At 42.7% G+C, this 21,092-nt stretch overlaps 1 protein-coding gene across 11 annotated transcripts in view; it reads right to left on the bottom strand.

Annotated features, from left to right (window-relative positions):
- Positions 1-21,092, bottom strand: part of phactr4a (phosphatase and actin regulator 4a) — a 50,639-nt gene that overhangs the window by 24,849 nt on the left and 4,698 nt on the right. For 5 of the 11 annotated variants that reach the window (XM_015976457.3, XM_054736509.2, XM_054736510.2 and 2 more), the window contains one exon: positions 2,856-2,897. In XM_015976457.3, coding sequence (XP_015831943.2) covers positions 2,856-2,868 — 13 coding nt within the window. In that variant the 5' untranslated portion in view covers positions 2,869-2,897. Of the gene's footprint in view, positions 1-423; positions 1,949-1,972; positions 2,178-2,855; positions 2,898-21,092 lie in introns of those variants that run through there. The other 6 variants (XM_015976453.3, XM_015976455.3, XM_015976460.3 and 3 more) reach the window with 4 other exon arrangements.

The following is a 21,092-nucleotide window of genomic DNA, read 5'->3' as shown; positions in this document are numbered from 1 at the left end:
AGACAGATTCCAGATGTTGAGTTGGTGGCAGAGTTGCACTAATTGAACACGTAAAAACTGCAAAGACATTTGCAGAAAGTTGGAACGAAATTGGATTGGAAACACGAGGAGAGCATGAAACATTGGCCTCAATGGACTAATCTTGGTTTCACACTGACTTTTACAGGAGAGCTGCGAGCACAGAGCAAGGTCTGTATGGTTTGAGCATTTCACAATCACCACATTCCATCTGTACACATTTTTTCTACACCTGTCTCCGCTTGTCTCCCTCTCGTTTCTCTTTGCTTTGAAAACACCTGTTCCTATACGAGCTGTTGGTGTCTGGTTTGTTCAAGAACAAAGACACACCTGACAAGCCGTTGCAAAAATAGCTAAAGTCACGTTTACAACAGTTGCTAGATGAGCATATGGCCTGAGACTCACCAGTGTCGCTCTGGGCTGGTTGCTGGGCCACAGTCACACTGCTAACACTGTGTCCCATGCTATGGTTCCTGTGAGGCACTGCCTATCCGGAGGCCCGTGACAGGACCACCGCACTCCTCTTTGAGCACACACAGCTGGTAGAACTACAGATCGTCTTGACTGCTTGCTTGATGCGCTTACTTTCTCTTGGCTGTGCAGTCTTACCCGCCCCTTCTCTTCAGTCTGTGTTATTTCGTTTCTCCCTCCCCTCTTCCCTTATCCGGCTTTAAAACACAAACACACTCCTCTCAGTACGTAGGCCCCTCCCTTCATGGATATCAGTATTTACAAATAAGGTAAGCCTGAAAGGTAACGTGGACGTCTAAGATGCCATTCATTCCCAAGAGCCGATTCTTCTAGGGGCAAAGTTCACGGCAGGCAAGTTTTGAACTTTGACAGGTCCAGTCGACAAGCCCTGAGGGGTTTGCAACGCAGTGCACCAGTTTACAGATCAACACAGCAGTGTTATCTGAAGGGGAAGGGGCGGGCTCTGCAAGATGAGACAATTGGAGGTGGAACGTGAGCCTGGTTGAGTTGGAGCTCAGTGCATGAGTAGAGGAAGTGACTCAGCTCAGGTGTACTGTGACTCACTGGCAACATCCAAAAAGATGACTTTAGGTTAGAGTTTTTATGCTGTAAACCTCAAGGGCCAGGTCTGAAAGGGGATGGTTTTAGGACAAACCTTTCTACGATACTCAAGTAAACTATCCAATGCACCCAAGCAACACTGGGAGTGGTCTAAATACCAAAATTAAGCCAAGACATGGCTCTAATCGCACAAGTAGAGCAGAAACAGAAAATCCTGGCCATCTAGTCCTGAACATTTGTCAGAGCAGATTGTTCAGATTAGACTGAGGGAGTCAACAAGTCTTTTTTTATTGAAGAGATAAATAAAAAAAACTTGGGAGGGGGTGTTTTATACTATAAATCAAACAGAATTTAATTTACAGCAGCTAATGGAATTAAACTCAGCTGACAAACAATGGAGTGCAATAATCCATTAATCATGTCTTTGGTTTTCTTCCCCGACCTGACTCTAAGCCATCCTGCATCCCTGTTGCTCCCTCTGCAGTTCATTTAAGGTTACGACACGTCGGGATAACTGGGACATGGGAATGTGTGGAATGTAAGACCACAAGGCAGCTTCTTAGTACAAGGGCAGTAATTAGGACAACATCCTGTGACGACAAGAGCCGATAAACAGGAAGTCTTTTACGTGCAACCTTACATATGATTGTGACAACAAAACAAAACCTTGTTGTATGTCACCACTCGGTTTGAGCTTTCAGAAAAAAAGTGTCTGAGTGGATAAAGCATTTCAGGTGTTTTCCAACTGTGTTCAATTCAGAAACATCACTTCCAAACTGCTTTGGGAAGAAAAAACTGCTTTATTGTGACCACTCCGATGCCAGTGTAGGTACAGAGGAGCGCATCAGCGTTCCTTCATCTGTTCCCACCACGCGCATAATCAACAATGTTTTCATTTAGAAAAATTCTAATATTTACTCACAGATATGTTGAGACTGAACAGCCATCCCAAACTCTTAACCTCAGACGTCTGACACACCGCAGCAATTCAGCAAAGAACGGAGTCCCGGTGCGGTGATACGTGGAGATTATCAAACGATCGAGGTCAATGGTGACAGATTGAAGGCCGTGTGTGGCAGCAGGAGAAACCAGCAGCTCTGCTAGCGTGTAGGCGTGTGTGAGAGTACCTATCAGGTTTCAGTGATAAAAAGCTCGATGCGTCACACTGCCAAGCCTTTAACCTATTCTAATAAAAGCACCCTAACAGACCCATGCAAGGCAGACTGGGAGGTGTTTCAGCACCATCACAACTAAATGCTCATTAGAATGGTAATTTATAGTTCCAAAGAGGCTTTTTTAATCACAACTTTACATCTTCTGAATGGATTGTCCAGCTAAAGTAAAGACCATTGCACGTACATTATAATACAGATCATGGTTTTAATGCCCACACCATGTGACTTAAAACACACAGCTTGCTGTGATGATCCAGCTAAGAGAAGAAACAAGACAAAACTGTTGGTTTGTAGCAACAGATGTTGCTATTTTAAGGAATAATAACTAAAATCAGGTTGAAACCGTTTATCGGTTTATTATAACCAGATATATTCAGTTTATTAGTTATGTTTTAGAGTAAAATCAATTCTTCTACTCAGGAAACCGATTTTTGCAGCAACTTTTGTGGGTCAGAAGCTGTACAGTTACTGAATATATGTCCCTCATCATCATCATCATCATCATCATCGTGTTTGGAGCCTTTTGCTGTAAAATGGAGCTAAATAAATAAATCACAATAACCTCTTCTAAAAACATGTTCAGCATTAACCAGTCAAACTTGGATGCATTTCCTAAAAGTTTGTTCTTACCAGGATTTTCCATCACAGTGTCCCGAACTCAGTAGTCAGCACCTGAAACCAAACCAACAGGATCGATGTTAATGTAGAAATTTGCAGGAACACTTCTCCTTATAGCCACAATTATCCATGATGTTCTGTATTTAGCTGCAGAAATAAAGTCTAACACATTGTCTTATAGAAGACGAATGTTATTTAATCATCAAAAGGATAGCTGGCAGATTTTAATGCCAAGATGTAGGGCTGTCGCGGTAACTGCAAAAATGAAATATCGCAATATGAAGAAGCCCACCGCGCTGCATCATGGGCCACCGCGATTACTGAACTTGATTCAACTCAATGATGCATGTTGAGAAGGATGGCTGCACTGGTATCAAAACGAAACGTTACTTCGCTCCTTTGGGAGCGCTTTGGTTTTCAGTACGTCAGCTGCTGCGCAGCCAGAGTCCTTGGCCGAGACAGAGCTGCCACCAGCGGCAAAAAAATAATAATAAACGCTCGGAGACCTCCTGAAGTCCCGGACAAGCACTGCTTCTGCAACCGTCCTGAAGAGAGTTTGAGCCGAGCTGGAGCTCACTCGCTACCTGCAGGAGGAATGCATCCACCCTAAAGAAACCCCCCTGACATGGTGGAGCAACAACCGGGAGAGATTCGCCAGAGTCGCACGCACGCAGGTACGTGTGCGTGCAACGAGCGCACCATCCGAGAGGGTTTTCAGTGTTGCTGCAAATGTTGCCACCCCTCTCAGATCCTCTCTGAAACCGTATATGGTTAACATGCTAGTTTTCCTTGTGGGTAACAAGGACGTGACCGAGCTATAAAGCACCGTCATTCGTGTGTGTGAAAGTGAAATGATAGTGTGTGCCCCCCCCCCCGGCGCGCGCGCGCCCGGTGCATGTAATTTTTTTATGCTTGATTTTAAACAACTAAACAAAATGGGGACTTGTTTCTTATTTGTTAGATACTGCAGCCAAATTTGCATTTAAAAGTTTAACCGTCTCCTGAATTTTGTTGTTTTTAAGTTCAGTCGGACTCCGACTGTCGGAGAAACAAACGTTACTGCGATCTGTGTTGTTACTGCCCTTTGATCTGCATTCAGTAAAGTGTTATTGAAGAAGGCACGGCAATTTTTAACCTTTTTTAAATGTGTAAACATTATGTTTAGATAGTACTGCAATAAAAAAAAGTGCTGCAATAATATCGCACACCGCAATATTAAGCCACCCTGAATCACCGCAGGAGGAATTCCTCAACCGCGACAGCCCTACCAAGATGTCTCTAAATCAGACTGTAGTTGAAGCTGTTGATGTAGAGTGAGATGTTTAGAGTATTTTGTCCAAAATTTCTTGATAAGAAAAACTCAAAGCTGCAATTTGACGTTATTTGCATAAAGCTGCAATGACAAGTTAGCTTAAAACTGTACAACTTTCTAACATAATATAGTTATAAAAATATTGTGGAGAATAAAAAAATAAATAAAAGAAACAACAAAAATGAATGAAGTGGTTCTTGCATTTGTCTAAAAACCTCCACCAATAACACCTTTCGGACCAAAAGCAACCATTTGACCCTCCGGCTGTCGTTGTCGCCAAACCACCAAACTTCTGTGTCCTCCATTCCTTACACTCTCATATTTAGCTACAGAACACCACTCAAAAAATCAGAGAAGAGAAACAGCTGGCTGCTACCACTTCAACTTCAGGACCAACTAAACTACCAGAGTCCCAAAAAGAAAAACCATTTGAAGTCACGGACAACAAAAAGATGTTTGGATCTAGAAACAGTGACGCCATCTCGTTTCGTCCAGCATTGTGGGTTTCTGGTTCCGCCAGATGTGTCTCAGAGATGACACCGGAGGGGAAAGGTGAGTGTTTCATGATCGTGTTTGTGCTTAAAGCATAACTTGTTTGCAGATTCACCCTCTCTGCCTGTTTTTAAGAGCAGATTGAAGACCCATTTTTACACCATGGCATTCCACTGGCCTTCTTAGTCGTTCTTATCTAGTTTTTTTAACTAATATCTTTATTGTTTTAAACCATTTCGTTTCATCTTAGTCACTGCATGGTTGCTGTTGTTTTACTTTTTATATCTTTGTTGTGTGTAAAACGCTTTGGTTCAATCTCTCGTTGATGGAAAGCGCTTTATAAATAAAGATGATAACAGCTTCAAACGCATTTAACTAATAGTAATCTGAATTGGACAGTGATTTGTTTTACATGTTATTGAACACATTCGTAACGAAATAAGGGTCGTATCTGCTTCTACATCGTTCCCTTTATATTAACGCAGCCTGCTATTCTTCAACAAAGTCTCAGAGCAAGCAAAATATTTGGTTTTCTGGAACTTTTATCAGAGATACAGAAAGTCAAATGTACAAATAAGTTTAAAGTTTTGTCCAGCCAGTGATGTTGAACATGCTCAGTAGTATTCCCTCACTGTATGTAAATATCATGGACCAGTGGATAATTTGTTAACAAAATTAGATTCAGGAGTTAGCAATAAGTGGAAACTGGGAGTCTATGAAAGTGAAGCCATAAAAAAGTTAAACTAGATTTAAGACACAATTGAGCAGATCATAAAAAACAAGCAGGAAAAGTATGTAAAGCCAACTTTGCTGATTTGTCTGTTTGTGCATACACAAGTTCACCAGAAGTGATTCACCATAACAGAAACGAGTCTAGAAAAGATCACACATCTAAGCAATTCAACTTCTAACTAACTGAAACTCTTTCACCTTGTTGCTCATGATGCCATCATAAAGAGAACGCACATAAAGATCATGGAAGATCAGCGAGGACAAACACTGAAGTCATCTTCAGCTAGCAGAAAATCTAATGAACAAGCCCAGAGGTTGCTGGAAAAAAACTGATGAAAATGACAGCTTGAAGCAAGATACAATCCATACAAAGCATCTTAATAAAGCATCTGTTTATTAATGTGTCTTTCAGTGTTGGCTGGTGTAGAAGTCTTTAATTGATGAAATGAAGACCACGGAGCCACTTGTTCATTTTCACAAGACTTCTGTCTCTCTTCCTTTATTCTTTTCCTGCCTCGGCACACATTCCTTTCTTCTCTCACTCTCAGTCCCAAGGCGCCCCCTGGAGGCTCCATCCTGAACACCTCTACACCTCCTCCTTTTAGCTGGAAAAACTTTACTTGTAAGATAACCTTGTACCCAACATAACAGTATCATTCTAACAGAAACCTGACTTATAGTCCAGCGTTTACAACCAAGCATTTTCAACTCTTTTGTTTAACAATATAATCTAACATAAACACCTTTGTTTTAGAAACATCACCCTTTTGTTATTAAATGTAGGGGTCAACTAAAACGAAAATTTTCACAAGTCCAGTCTCTCTGGTGGGCGGGAAACCCTTCCCGACGTGGTCACAGCGGTACCCGGGAGTCTCTGTGTCAGGTCTGACACCGGCTCCTCAGAGGCTTGACAATGACACTCCCAATTAGGGTTGTCACGGTAACCGGTATAGCGGTAAACCCCAGTAAAAAAGTTGACAATAAAAATAACCGTCCAGTTTTAAAAAAAACTAAATTATCTCGGTGGGTTTACCGTGGCCACGGTTTAGGCGCGGTGACCCTTACCAGCCACCGTCGCTTCTGCTGAAGTTCCCGCGCACACACACTTTTTAGTTTGCAACCAAAACTTTGAAGCTGAAATAATGGGCAAAGGAGGAGACGGCAGCGCCCAGGACATCCATCAGCCCTCAAAGAAGACTAAATCGGAAGTATGGGCATAGTTTGGATTTCTGAAAAATGCTGAGGGACAGTTAATAGAAGACGGCTATCCCGTTTGCAGAACGTGCAGGAAACAAGAGTCTGCAAAAGGCAGCAACACTTCGAATCTAATGGCACATCTGAGTGACCATCACCCACGTCTCCACAGCCGGTGCAAGGTAAGTTAACATTAGCATTTTAGCTTAAATGCATGACGTGAGGACTTTTGGCTGAGGGAGACTACAACGAGTCACTATATCCTGCAGCCGCAGCGTCCTCTGGCAGCATTTAAACCGTGTCACGGACACCCTGTTGCTGGATGAAGCATCTTATTTGTTGATGATGAAGAGAAATATACAATTAGTTCCTTGTCATTGATTTGTTTACTTATTCAATGCCATTTATACTTGAACATTTGGATTTGATTACATAGTGTAGTAGTTATTTTAGTAATTTGTTTAAAGTGGCTATTTATTTTAAATACATATTTTTTAAGGTTGACTTGTACAGTGCTCAAGTCAAGTGTGGACTGGAGTTTTAGATTTTCATTTTGATAATGAAGAAAACAAGTATATGAGAAAACAAGTGGTGTTTCTCTGATTTGTTTACATATTGTTTATGTTTTGAATGTTTGGATTTGTATCATTTAAACCTGCACTGACTACTGTAACATGTTCCAGAAAAATAAGCTATTTGTTCCTTTACTTGTGAAAAGTTGCACTTTTGCTAAGGCTTTGTGTTATTTTAGGTTTAATAAACACTGTTAAACCTTTTCTAAACTATTTCAGTTTGTGTAGAACAGGACTATCAATGCTTTCTGAACATATGCAACGCCGTTTAAAAAATACCGCGATAATACCGAAAACCGTGATAATTTTGGTCACAATAACCGTGAGGTTAAATTTTCATACCGTGACAACCCTACTCCCAATCGATAAGATGAGGATAATTTATTAGCATTTAATACAGCTGTGTAATGACGTATAAATTATTAATATCAAAAAATTGTCTGATAGAATGTTTAACATGCAACAAATGACTTATTTTGGCATACAAACAACCAATTTGTAACCAAAAACTAGGCTATGTAAAATGTGAATGAACTTTTATAAGAAACTTTGGTAAGTTTCAGATTTCAATTCATTAAATAACATCGATGGGGGGGGGGGGGGGGGGGGGGGCTAAAAATGCAGGCTGCCTAGTGTAGTCCATTTATTTAATCTGGCTCTGCTCAGAGCAGGGTAGCTCTGTCTCTGGGAGTACAGTCAGGTGAGCCCTGTTTCTTCAAAAACTCCCTCACTCGGTTTCCACTACATAAGACCTTGGGGTTGAGGCCGGACCCTGGACCGTAGCTGTGGACTGTGATGTTCTAATCCACACTCTTTGGCCCGGAATCAGAATTGGTAAGTCTTTGGCCTTATGCCTCCTATCGAACAAATTCTTCTGCCTCTCCTTCAACTCTTTATCCCTTTTCCTGAAGGCTCCAAGGTTCGGCCAGGCTGGTTTCAAGGCTTGTGCTGTGGTGGTAACTGTGGACCTTTTCCGCCTCCCCATCAGCAGTTGTGCTGGACTCAGTCCATGAGCTAACGGTGTAGCTCTGTAGGCTAAGAGAGCCCTCTGAGGGTCTGGACTTTTACCGAGCAGCTGTTTGACCGTCCTGATGGCTCTCTCTGCTTCCCCGTTGCTCTGAGGGTAACGAGGGCTACTGGTCACATGCTGGAAACCATAGTCCTGGGCAAACAGACTAAAGTCCGAGGAAGCAAACTGTGGGCCATTGTCCGTCACCAGGCATTCCGGCACGCCAAATCTTGCAAAGATCACCTTCAGCCGCTCCACCGTTGTAGCTGTTGTGAGAAATGGGAGGTTGGCTACTTTGATGTATCGGGAGAAGTAGTCCACAACCACAATATAATGGCTGTTTTTTCCACTGAAAGATATCAGCCGCTACTTTTTGCCAAGGGCGTGGTGGTAGAGGCGTAGTCATCAGTGGCTCTGCCTTTGTTTGTGAAAACTGGCAGCAGATTTCACAACCTTTCCACCATGTCTTTGATCTGTCGTGTTATCCCCGGCCACCACAGGGATTCTTGTGCACGTGCCACACATTTAGTCACCCCCTGAGGCCCTTCATGCAACCTATCCAACATTTCTGTCTGCATGCATGCTGGAATCAAAATCCTCTTGCCTTTGAGAAGCAGGCCCTCCACCAGATGAATATCAGTCCTTTCGGGCCAAAACGGAAGAAGGTGCTCTGGGACGTTCCTCCTGTTGGAGAGCCAGCCCTTTTCCATAAATGTTTTCAGCTGTTTACAAATGCTCTGAACGTCCATGATGTGAGCCAATTTACTTTTTGTGGCAGGTAGTTGTCGTAGGATGTGGTCAACATACATACAACATTCCTGCTGCAAGCTGCTATTGGCTTCCCTGTCCTCCAGTCCTTGAGGAGCTCTGGAAAGAGCATCTGCTGTGACAAGCTGTTTGCCAGGGACATGAATAATTTTGTCGTTGAACCTCAGCAGTCTGAGCCTGAATCTTAGGATTCTTGGTGGTAGGTCGTCTAAGGCCCGAGAACCTAACAGGGAGATCAGAGGTTTGTGTTTAGTTCTCACTGTGAACTCCAAACCTAACAGGTATGAGCTGAGTCGTTCACAGGCCCACGTTGCAGCAAGAGCCTCTTTTTCAATCTGGGCATATTGTACCTCTGTGGGTGTCAGGCTCCGTGATATATACATAACAGGTCTCCACCTGTCGCCCGCCTGCCGCTGTAAAAGAACCGCTCCGAGTCCATATGAGGACGTGTCTGCTGACACCATTGTTTCCTTCGTGGGACTATACTGTGCCAGCACTGGGGGAGAGCTCAGTTCCTCTTTTATCTTTTCAAATGCTGTCCTCTGTTGAGCGTCCCACGTCCATGTGCTGTCACTTTTTAGCAGGTCTCGCAGAGGTTTCGTGAGAGCTGGTAGGCTGGATGAAAACTTGCCGACATAATTCACCATCCCCAGGAAACGGCGGACCTCTTCCACATTTCGTGGTTCGGGCATGTTTTCAATGACGCTGATTTTATCCGGATCTGCCTCGATTCCTGTTGCACTTGTGTACTAGAAACTTCACTCTCTCCACCGAAAACTCACATTTTTCATTGAGAGTTAGGCCAGCCTTCTCACATCTTTTAAGCACCTGCTGTAGCCATTCGTCGTGTTCCGCTTTGTCTTTGTCGAACACTAGAATATCATCCGCGTGGCACAATGCTCCTTTTTCTCCTGCAATGATCTGCGAGATCCTCAACTGAAAATGTTCTGGTGCAGACGATATGCCAAAAGGGAGTCGCTGGAAGCAATATCGGCCAAAAGGGGGAATAAAAGTTGTTAATGGCTGGGAATCTTTGTGTAGAACCCAAAACCCAGATGTTGCATCTAATTTAGAAAACACCTTTGCCCTTTCCAGCTGAGCCAGCGTATCATCCACTGCAGGTAGGATGTGACGTTCCCTGCACACATTTTCATTCAGTCGAGTGAGGTCCACACAAATGCGGGGTTTTTTGTTTGGCTTGGGAACCACCACCATCCCGGCGCACCATGCGGTAGGCTCCTCCATTCTCCTTATAACCCCCATTGCTTGCATCCTCTCTAGCTCTTGTTTTACTTGTTCTTTCATAGGTAAAGGGACTCTGCGTGGGGCTGAGAGAGCATATGGGACTGCTCCTTTCAGTTTTATTTTATATGCCCCTTCCAGCTTCCCAAGGCCTGTAAACACTTTTGGGAACATAGCTTTGTACTGATGGCATTTTTCTTGCTTCTCCTGCTGGACTGAAGCTACCTGCTTTATTAGGTTCAGCTTTATTATGGCAGGAGTCCCATTAAAGGCATCACGAGGTTTGACACCACATCCACATCCTGTCTTGTTTCTGTTTTTTCAGATTTGATGTGTGCTCTGATGACCCCCAGGACTTTTAAAGGGCAGTTATCAGGACCTTTAATCTTTTTAGAAGGTGCCAGCAAGCTGCCATCCCGCACTTTGGAATACATAGAAGCTGGAACCGCTGTGACTGAAGCTCCTGTATCCAGTTTGAACGTCACCTTTTCTCCATTAAAACTGAGTTTTTTCAGCCATTCCTCCTCAGTCTCATCAGTATTAACAGACCCCATAAAAGCTATGTCCTCTTCTGGGTCGCTCTCCACTAATGTTTCCACTCTCTGTGATGATCTGCAAACTGCAGCAAAGTGTCCCTTTTATTTACATTTCCGACACTCCGCCTCATTGGCTGGGCACCGTTCCCAAGGGTGTTGGGGGCCCTTGCCGCATCTCTTACATTTTTCCTCATACTGACTCTTATCTGAGGTTTTTGGAATGGACATGAACTGCTCTGGCCTGCGTGGAGGTGTCTGTCTATAGTGTGGTCTCCCTCTATTGGTGTTTATGGCATCCACATTAGCCCCTTTACTTTCGGTATAGCCCCCTCGCAGCAGCTGCTGTTGTTTTTTTATTTCCTCTTGCTGCCTGACCTGGGTTATGGTTTTAGCCAGCGTCAGGTCTGGGTCTAACTGCAGTCTCTCTGAGAGCCTGGAATCTCTTATTCCAACCACGATGTGGCCTCTTATCAATTCCTCCATTAAAGCTCCAAACTTGCAGTGTTCTGCTAATTTATGCACATCCGTGATAACATTTTCTGCAGACTCGCCCTGCTGCTGCTGTCTACTGTTAAACTTGACCCGTTCATAGATAACATTGTGCTTACCGATGAAATGTTCCCCAAAGGCTCTTGTCACGTCTGCATACACTGTCTTTTGTTGGTCAGAGAGCGGTAATGTGCTGAGGATGTCGTCGCTCCTGTCCCCCATCACGTACAGCAGGGAGTTGACTTGATGATCCTCCGCTTTTCCATCGAGTCCGGACACCCGTCGAAACCTCTCAAACCATCTTATCCATTGCGGCCAGGAGCTGGGGTCCTCAAAGTTGAAATTACCCGGAGGTGCGATGGAGAATATCTGATCCGTCATCTTCCCGTTTCCTCTTGGGCTTCAGTCCCAGTCCGCTCCGTCTGCTGCCGCCGCGTCAGGCCAGGTATCTCTTTCCACCTTCCTACACCCTTGTCCTGAAACTAAGCATGTTCTGCCAACTCACAGTAGGTCCTTCTTTTCTTCTGACACCATGTAGAAGTCTTTAATTGGTGAAATGATGACCACGGAGCCACTTGTTCATTTTCACAAGACTTCTGTCTCACTTCCTTTATTCTTTTCCCGCCTCGGCACACATTCCTTTTTTCTCTCACTCCCAGTCCCAAGGCGCCCCCTAGGGGCTCCATCCTGAACACCTCTACAGCTGGCTCCGTGTTTTTGAGTTGCCGCAGTGAACTGGGATTAGTATTGGCTAACTAGGACCTAATGGAGACCAGTGATTAGCTGTGGCGATGCCTGAAAGTAGGGCTGCACAATATATCGAAAGATTATCGTCATCGGGATAACAGGACGTGCGATAGGCGCATCGCAAAGCACGTCAAAAACTGCGATAAATGTTTGGTTCAAACATTTCCATCCGTGTCATACATAAACTTTTTGTAAACCAGCTCTGTTTTTTTACGCGGAAGTATTATTTGACCAATCAAATGTAGCCCTTCTGATATGCGGCCAATCAGATGGGTCCGTTCACGTAATAGGCCCGCCCCCTACGTAGACTTGGGTTGTCACGATACTAAAATTTCAAACTCGATTCGATACTGGGAAAAAAACTCGATACTCGATTTCGCTACTATTTAAAAACACCAATTTATTGAACAAGTTTATTAAAAAAAATAACATTCCTCAATTTATATTGCAAAAATTAAATGTTAAGAATTAAGTGTATAAAGTGCTTAAACCTTTCAAGTATCAGCATTTTTTAAAACGTGCATACAAAAACTGGCGAAAGTTAACACTTTAATCATGAATTGTCTCAATATATATAAACTATTTGCAGAGTGATGTTTTGCTGCTTAAACTCTGTTTAAGGTGCATTTTTGTCATAAGATATAATGCCATGTGTTTTGTTCTGTAATTTTGAACAACTCTGTTGGTCAATAAAGGGAGAAAACGAATTTCTCCACAGTAGGACAAAGGTACATCTACCGGTAATCTTAATAAAAACAGATTGGCGCACGGCAGTGACGTCATTAAAAGTGCCGGTTAGATTAGCCGCGGCTAGTCTGTTTACGCCTAGAAATCCCAGACCAGACCCGCTCCAAACGAACAGGGGAATCAAGTTAATGATTCCTAACAAAACCGTTCGACATGAAGATGTTTTGGTGCAGATAATGTCTTATTTTGAGGCCGCACCATGGGTGCCCGTCCGCACCCGTTATATGGATATACAGTGATGGCGATTCGCCGATGGATCCAAATACCCCGAGGAATCCAAGTAGCACCAAAGTTGTCAGCGTGAGTAAACAAACGTACTGCATGCTAGAAATTAAGTCCGGGTTGCAATAAACGGGAGTTTCCTTTAAGCACATAAGCGTGAATATACAACTACGTGTCGGACTTGATATGCTAATTAAGTTGGGCTGTGAAGCGCCTCCAAAATTCGCTGTTTATGTTTTTGTTTATTTATTTCAATTCAAGTTTATTTATATAGCGCCAAATCACGACAAGAGTCGTCTCAAGGCACTTCACATAATAAACATTCTAATTCAGGTCAGTTCATTAAGCCAATCAGAAATAATGTTTCCTATATAAGGAACCCAGCAAATTGCATCAAGTCACTGACTAGTGTCAGTGACTATACAGCAATCCTCATACTAAGCAAGCATGTAGCGACAGTGGAGAGGCAAACTCCCTTTTAACAGGAAGAAACCTCCAGAGAATCCTGGCTCAGTACAAGCAGCCATCCTCCATGACTCACTGGGGATGGAGAAGACAGAGCAAATTGGCATATTTGGCAGACAAAACTTGGATCGGAGACAACTCACGTGGGAAATTGCAATGTAGCCATGCGGCGGCGTCTTCTTCTGTTTGTCTGGGAGGCGGAGGTTGCTTTACGGCATCTGGCTGTCATGCGTGTTGGTGTACTTGAAGAAGGCTGTGTATAAAAGTCCATAATATCGATACCACAGGGATGGAATATCTAATTTAGATACCACTTTTATCATCGATTTATATCTAGGTATCGATTTTTTTGACAACACTAACATAGACCTTTAGGATGGGTGGAACGCAACACCCGAACTGAGTTAGCGGCGCCGTTCCCTTGTTTGCCTTCTGGCTCAGAGCAACAAACACACTTTGTGCTGAGGTTTCTGGATTCAGCGCTGCTTTCAAACGTGAACGTGACTCGCTCGGTGTCGTTAATCATTTTTACCGGGCTGACTCCGACACGTGCTGGTGAACCAACCCACCTAACTCCATGTCGCTAGTGTTCCACCGGGTGGTGACGTTAGCCCCAGTCTCCGGTTAGCTTCCAGCTAAAAGGCTACAGCACTCTCCTCCCAGTCCCACCCTGCTAAAGAGGGCCTGGAAAAGTTCCCCCACACATCAAAGTGATTTTTCCTTTATGAGCTTTTATAACCTTGTTAATCAGGATAGTTGATTTGCTGCTGCACATAAACTGTCAGTCAGAAGCTCTGCTAGCCGCTTATCTTAGTTCAATTAGTTAGCCTGTTATCAGAATCATAGTTGCAGTTTCATCATCTGAGCTGCTTTTTAAGATCTAGGTAAACGTGTTCAATTTGGGGTTAAAAACAAACGTTTTCACATATTTTCCATGTAGTTTTTTGCCAGTTCATCTTCTGAAAGGTAGACAATTGTTTTTGTCTTTCCCTCAGAAAATCTTAATATTCTCCTAGTTTGGCCCAGCACAGTTCACTTCCCAGTTACAGCAACAGCCTTGTATCATAACCACATAAGTGGAGAAAATGTTCAGTAGCAATGAGAGAATTAGCTGTTGCATTTAAGTGATGTTAACTATTATTTAACATTTAAACTATTTATTCTAAAAACCCTGGTAAGGGATGTTTTTCTGTATTTGGAGCATCAGAAAAAGTTTTATGGTGGTGGTGATGTTTTAAAGTCACTGAGAAACTGCATGCATGCAGTTTGTTGTTTTGCTGCTAATACAGTAGCGGGTGCAGCTGCTAATGCAGTAGCGGGTGCAGCTGCTAATACAGTAGCGGGTGCAGCTGCTAATACAGTAGCGGGTGCAGCTGCTAATACAGTAGCGGGTGCAGCTGCTAATACAGTAGCGGGTGCAGCTGCTAATACAGTAGCGGGTGCAGCTGCTAATACAGTAGCGGGTGCAGCTGCTAATACAGTAGCGGGTGCAGCCGCTAATACAGTAGCGGGTGCAGCCGCTAATACAGTAGCGGGTGCAGCCGCTAATACAGTAGCGGGTGGAGCCGCTAATACAGTAGCGGGTGCAGCCGCTAATACAGTAGCGGGTGGAGCTGCTAATACAGTAGCAGGTGCAGCTGCTAATACAGTAGCAGGTGCAGCTGCTAATACAGTAGCAGGTGCAGCTGCTAATACAGTAGCGGGTGGAGCTGCTAATACAGTAGCGGGTGGAGCTGCTAATACAGTAGCGGGTGCAGCTGCTAATACAGTAGCGGGTGCAGCTGCTAATACAGTAGCGGGTGCAGCTGCTAATACAGTAGCGGGTGCAGCTGCTAATACAGTAGCGGGTGCAGCTGCTAATACAGTAGCAGGAGCAGCTGCTAATACAGTAGCGGGTGCAGCCGCTAATACAGTAGCGGGTGGAGCTGCTAATACAGTAGCGGGTGCAGCTGCTAATACAGTAGCAGGTGCAGCTGCTAATACAGTAGCGGGTGCAGCTGCTAATACAGTAGCGGGTGCAGCTGCTAATACAGTAGCGGGTGCAGCTGCTAATACAGTAGCGGGTGCAGCTGCTAATACAGTAGCGGGTGCAGCTGCATATTTTTGCAATAAAAATGTTATGTTGTAATGGAATTCATGCATTAGTTTTTGTTTGCTTTGAACCCAGAGCAGACGTCACACGCCAGACGACATCAACACTGCATACTTTAGTATTTGTTCATTTATCGTGAGTAATATCGATATCGCAATATTAAACACTGTTATCGAATATCGCAGGTTTTCCTAATATCGTGCAGCCCTACCTGAAAATAAGCCAAAAGAGAAAGAAGTTTGTTTTTAAAGCGGCGTATGATGCAGGTCTGTTTTTTCCACCATTACGAGTGCCTGTTGCACTGCCTTCACTGTCAGGTTTAAAATACGTCCAAACTGCAGGCATTCTCTCTCATGAGGCAACGTGATAGTTCTGCGTTAACCTGCTAGCTAACAGCTACATGTCATAGTGTCCCTGCCAGCCGTAAATTGTGTTATGGTGTTGCTGTCATCTATGAAATAACGAAAATCGATGTAGAGGAACTTTTTTAATTTAAACTAAGCCATTGTCATTATGTTTGAAAATCTTTCTCAGAATGAAAATCTAAGGTCAAGGTTGTTGTTTTATAGAGTTAAATCCGATCATTTCCACCCAAATCCTTTGAAAATCACATGATCGGACCCAATTTCCGATCACATTGTCTGTGCATCCCTACAAATATAACAAAACTAACGTGTTCTGCCATGTTGGGGACTTACCATTGCTAATGGTTAGCTTCTACTACCTGAGACACTGTATGCTCTCTCCTGGCTACAAAATCATTACAGGCTTCCGTAGCCACAAGCCAAGGTGGGCGAGTCTGTGAATGCTAGTTTTCTATGATCTAGAAGAGACTGGCCTTTTCTGGCCCAATCACTAACCCATATTTTTCCTTTCAGCAGCTGATGCAGGCGACGGGCATGCTTAGCATTCATATGAAACTCAAGAGAGTCAGATCGGATTTCAAAAAGAACAAGTATTACATGGTTTCTCAGTGAACGGGACCTTTAACAGGTAGGTTACACAATAGCCCAGATGAGTAAACACTGAAATCAACACTTCACCACTTAACCAACTTGACAAATGTTCAAGAAACAAATCTACAAAGTGGAATTATATTTTGGGTGATGTTTAAGAAGTAATATAGAATGAAAATAACTTTAAACTTCCTAAATATTGTCACAACCGTTTACTGTGTTTTCATTTTTACAACAGCAGCATTCTGTGGTTGGACGGAGCCAGGATCGAACAGGCAATCTTCAGATTACTAGACAACCCGCCCCACCTCCTGAGCTACTCCTGTCCCTATTTAAAAAAATATTATAGAAAATGTTGAGAAGTATGGAAACAGCTGGATATCCTCTCTTAAAACACAAATTAAGTTAATCACTCCAGCATAGATTACATTTCCTCACTAACAAACAGGAAGTAAACTAGCTCGTCAGTCAAAACAAAATGTGTATTTTACTGCTAAGCTAAATATTTACCACAAAGCCAGAAACCTGTATAAATGCTCACTGGTAGTTCATAACAAACTTAATTCCTGCAGAGCTGACCAATTTCCAGGCACTGATTCACCTTGTATTGGATACATCCTTCCTTCCAGATAAAAAGTGTAACCAAATGAGACGGACTGTTCCAAGTGTTCTCAGACTGCCGTCATCAGCATGTCCTGTTCCATTCAGTCCATTTCAAAAGGGACTACGAATGGTTTCACTGGTGACATTTTATGTGTATTGTAACACAACCAAACAGGCAGCTTGTGTTTAAAGCATAAAGTAATTCGTGGAAAAGAGAGACAATGACCTTGGAGTCAAATACATCAGAATGTAATGTAAGCATTAGGGATGCACAGATACCTCTTTTTTCCAAACCGATACGATACCGATACTTGGATCTGGGTACTCGCCGATGCCGATTACCGATACTTCTACCACACAAAAAAATGCAATGATTTGGAATACAGATTTTATTTTCTTCTCTGCTTTCAACAGGAAAAGACTGTGAGGTAGATAAAAAGTAAAATATATGAATGGAAATCATCACAGAACTAAAATATTAGGTGAACAGAAATGACAAGTTACAGTGAAGCCATTTTCAAGCAACTGCATTGGTATCGGTTCCTGGTATCGGATAAAGTTTACCATTACTGGTATTGGTATCGGCACAGATACCAGTATCGGTATCGGTGCATCCCTAGTAAGCATCATGTCGACGCTAAAAAAGATTTGATCTTAGCCAGCACAATAGTTTTGTGTTAAAAACTTAAGACTATAAGTTTAAGTTCTTGGTCCCATATGGCTACAATGGAGATCTATGGATGTATGCAGGGTCCGAAATTAACACTCGCCACTCGCCAAATGCGAGTAAATTGCTCCATTTGGCGAGTAAATTTTTGAGCTCTACCTGCCACCTGGCGAGTAAATGTTTGCACCAAATTAGTTATGTTTATCAGCCATCTTCCATGGATTTCTGACACTCCTCCCGCCTGCATGCAACGTACACAAACGTACGCGAAATATGAGCGCCGCATCCAACGTCATTTCCACCTATCCCATTCAATCAATTTATCAAGTTAGCGGTTAGCTTCGTGTTAAAACTAGCGGTGAAATGTGGCGTTTTTTAACTGGAGTCAGCCAGCCTTCCAAAAGAAAACTCTTCGAACTGGAAGAAAAACCACCAGGACCAGTGGAAACCAGAAGATTTTGTGAAAAGTGGCGAACCGGAGATGGCGGAGTTGTGAGACAATGGCTACATTATGATGGCCACGTAGCGTTGCTGCCTTTCACAGACAACTGGCCCTCGGCATTCTTCAAATATCCTAAAGATGCCCATAGTTCCGACTTTGTCTTCTTTGAGGGATAATAAATGTCCCAAGTGCTGTCTCCTCCTGCCATTATTTCAGCTTTAGCTTAAAGAAAGTTTTGGTTGTAAACAACAAAGTGCGCATGTGCCGCCGGCAACTTCCAGATGATACGGTGGCTGGTAAGGGTCACCGCGCCTACACCGCAGCCACGGTACTCCACTGAGATATATATATTTTTAAAACAAGACGGTTATTATTATTGTCAACTTTTTTTACCAGGGTTTACTGCTACACCCGTTACCGTGACAACCCCTGACACACTTTTAGATATTCTCCTGGTGCAGCTGTGTTCTCCAGAGATCAAGGACTATAGGACCCAAATGAGGCTGTAATGCTTTGGCACAAAGACGGTGTCAGAAGCAGGAGGCCAGACTTCATGGACAGAGAAAACAAGGAGTCTGACTAGATTTCAATGAAAGCTTTCATAAAAACATCTCTAAAAATAAATAGATAAATAAATAGTAAAAATGACAAAAGAGTTGTTTTCCTTATTAATTGATGTTTTAATTATTTTGTCACTCTGTTTGGAATCAACATAATATAGAATAACATGCTTTAGGTAGATCTAAATCATTTAGAATTTTGGCCGGTAAAAAATATGCTTGGCCGGTAGATTTTCATCATCTACCGGTAGGGTTGTCACGGTAACCGGTATAGCGGTAAACCCCGGTAAAAAAGTTGACAATAAAAATAACCGTCCAGTTTTTAAAAAAACTATATTATCTCGGTGGGTTTACCGTGGCCGCGGTTTCGGCGCGATGACCCTTACCAGCCACCATCGCTTCAGCTGAAGTTCCCGCGGCGCGCACACGCACTTTTTAGTTTGCAACAGCACCAAAACTTTGAAGCTGAAATAATGGCCGAAGGAGGAGACGGCAGCGCCCAGGACATCCATCAGCCCTCAAAGAAGACTAAATCGGAAGTATGGGCATATTTTGGATTTCTGAAAAATGCTGAGGGACAGTTAATAGAAGACTGCTATCCCGTTTGCAGAACGTGCAGGAAACAAGAGTCTGCAAAAGGCAGCAACACTTCGAATCTAATGGCACATCTGAGTGACCATCACCCACGTCTCTACAGCCAGTGCAAGGTAAGTTAACATTAGCATTTTAGCTGAAATGCATGACGTGAGGACTTTTGGTTGACGGAGACTACAACGAGTCACTATATACTGCAGCCGCAGCGCCCCCTGCCAGCATTTAAACCGTGTCACGGACACCCTGTTGCTGGATGAAGCATCTTATTTGTTGATGATGAAGAGAAATATACAATTAGTTCCTTGTCATTGATTTGTTTACTTATTCAATGCCATTTATACTTGAACGTTTGGATTTGATTACATAGTGTAGTAGTTATTTTAGTAATTTGTTTAAAGTGGCTATTTATTTTAAATACATATTTTTTTAAGGTTGACTTGTACAGTGCTCAAGTCAAGTGTGGACTGGAGTTTTAGATTTTCATTTTGATAATGAAGAAAACAAGTATATGAGAAAACAAGTGGTGTTTCTTTGATTTGTTTACATATTGTTTATGTTTTGAATGTTTGGATTTGTATAATTTAAACCTGCACTGACTACTGTAACAAGTTCCAGAAAAAGAAGCTATTTGTTCCTTTACTTGTGAAAAGTTGCACTTTTGCTAAGGCTTTGTGTTATTTTAGGTTTAATAAACACTGTTAAACCTTTTCAGAACTATTTCAGTTTGTGTAGAACAGGACTATCAATGCTTTCTGAACATATGCAACACCGTTTAAAAAATACCGCGATAATACCGAAAACCGTGATAATTTTGGTCACAATAACCGTGAGGTTAAATTTTCATACCGTGACAACCCTATCTACCGGCCAACTTGGCCGGTGAGTAAAAATTTTTATTTTGGACCCTGAATATATGTATGTGGTAAATGTACTGGAAAACAGATATTAAAAATAAAACGTCCCCAACCCTGGATCACTTACACGGTGTTAGACGCTTAAGAAGCTCAAACATAAATGATACATTTGGCATAAGTTACAACTTCCTTTTGCCAAAACAGATTCAAATAAGCCCTGTGTTCATTACAATGACAGCAAATATCTGAAGTTCAATACAATGTCCCTCCAACCACTGAGGAAATTTCAAATCAACTTATTCAGATGTTACTTGGCTTTGCATGATTTCACAAAAACCACAATCCCCCATTACTGGTTCTTTTCCACCCTTTGAGTTAGCAAATGGAAAAGACAGTCAGAAACAATGGCAGAAGCACCACCTGTGAAGATCACATAATCAACAGCCATCATTAATTTACATATGTTGTCTAGAGAGAAAATAAACCATTTAGATGTCCTGATTTTTGACATTGCTTACAAGGAAAAGAACACATCGGATTGTAAGACTCATGGTTCTTTTTTCCCGACAAATAAAGAGCATCTTGCACTTCCCACAAGCCCAAAGAGGAACAGCTGAGCCATCAGCTGAGTAATGAGAACTCACACTGAGGCAGTTCCATGGAAAATGTGTTGATGAAAAGGTACAGTCTCATTTTAAAAAATGTTGGTGTAAATGAAAAGGTCAATATAGCACCTAGTCCTTTTAAAAGTCACTGAATTAAGAACTGATCACGGAAACAACTTCAAACCCACAACATTATATTTCATCTTTACCGGATGTCCTGCAGCAGTGAACCAAGTGTGTGGAAAAAAGTTAGGTCAGGGTAACAAGGACATCAAGCTGCTGACACTGACAAACTGACATGTTGTGGTTTTTGTCTTAGAGAACACAACACAGTTATTCAGTAGTTGAG

The sequence above is a fragment of the Nothobranchius furzeri genome, chromosome 19, assembly GCF_043380555.1.
Source record: "Nothobranchius furzeri strain GRZ-AD chromosome 19, NfurGRZ-RIMD1, whole genome shotgun sequence".
Lineage (NCBI taxonomy): Eukaryota > Metazoa > Chordata > Actinopteri > Cyprinodontiformes > Nothobranchiidae > Nothobranchius > Nothobranchius furzeri.
The sequence above is the reverse complement of the archived record's forward strand: the minus strand, read 5'-3'. Positions and strand labels throughout refer to the sequence as shown.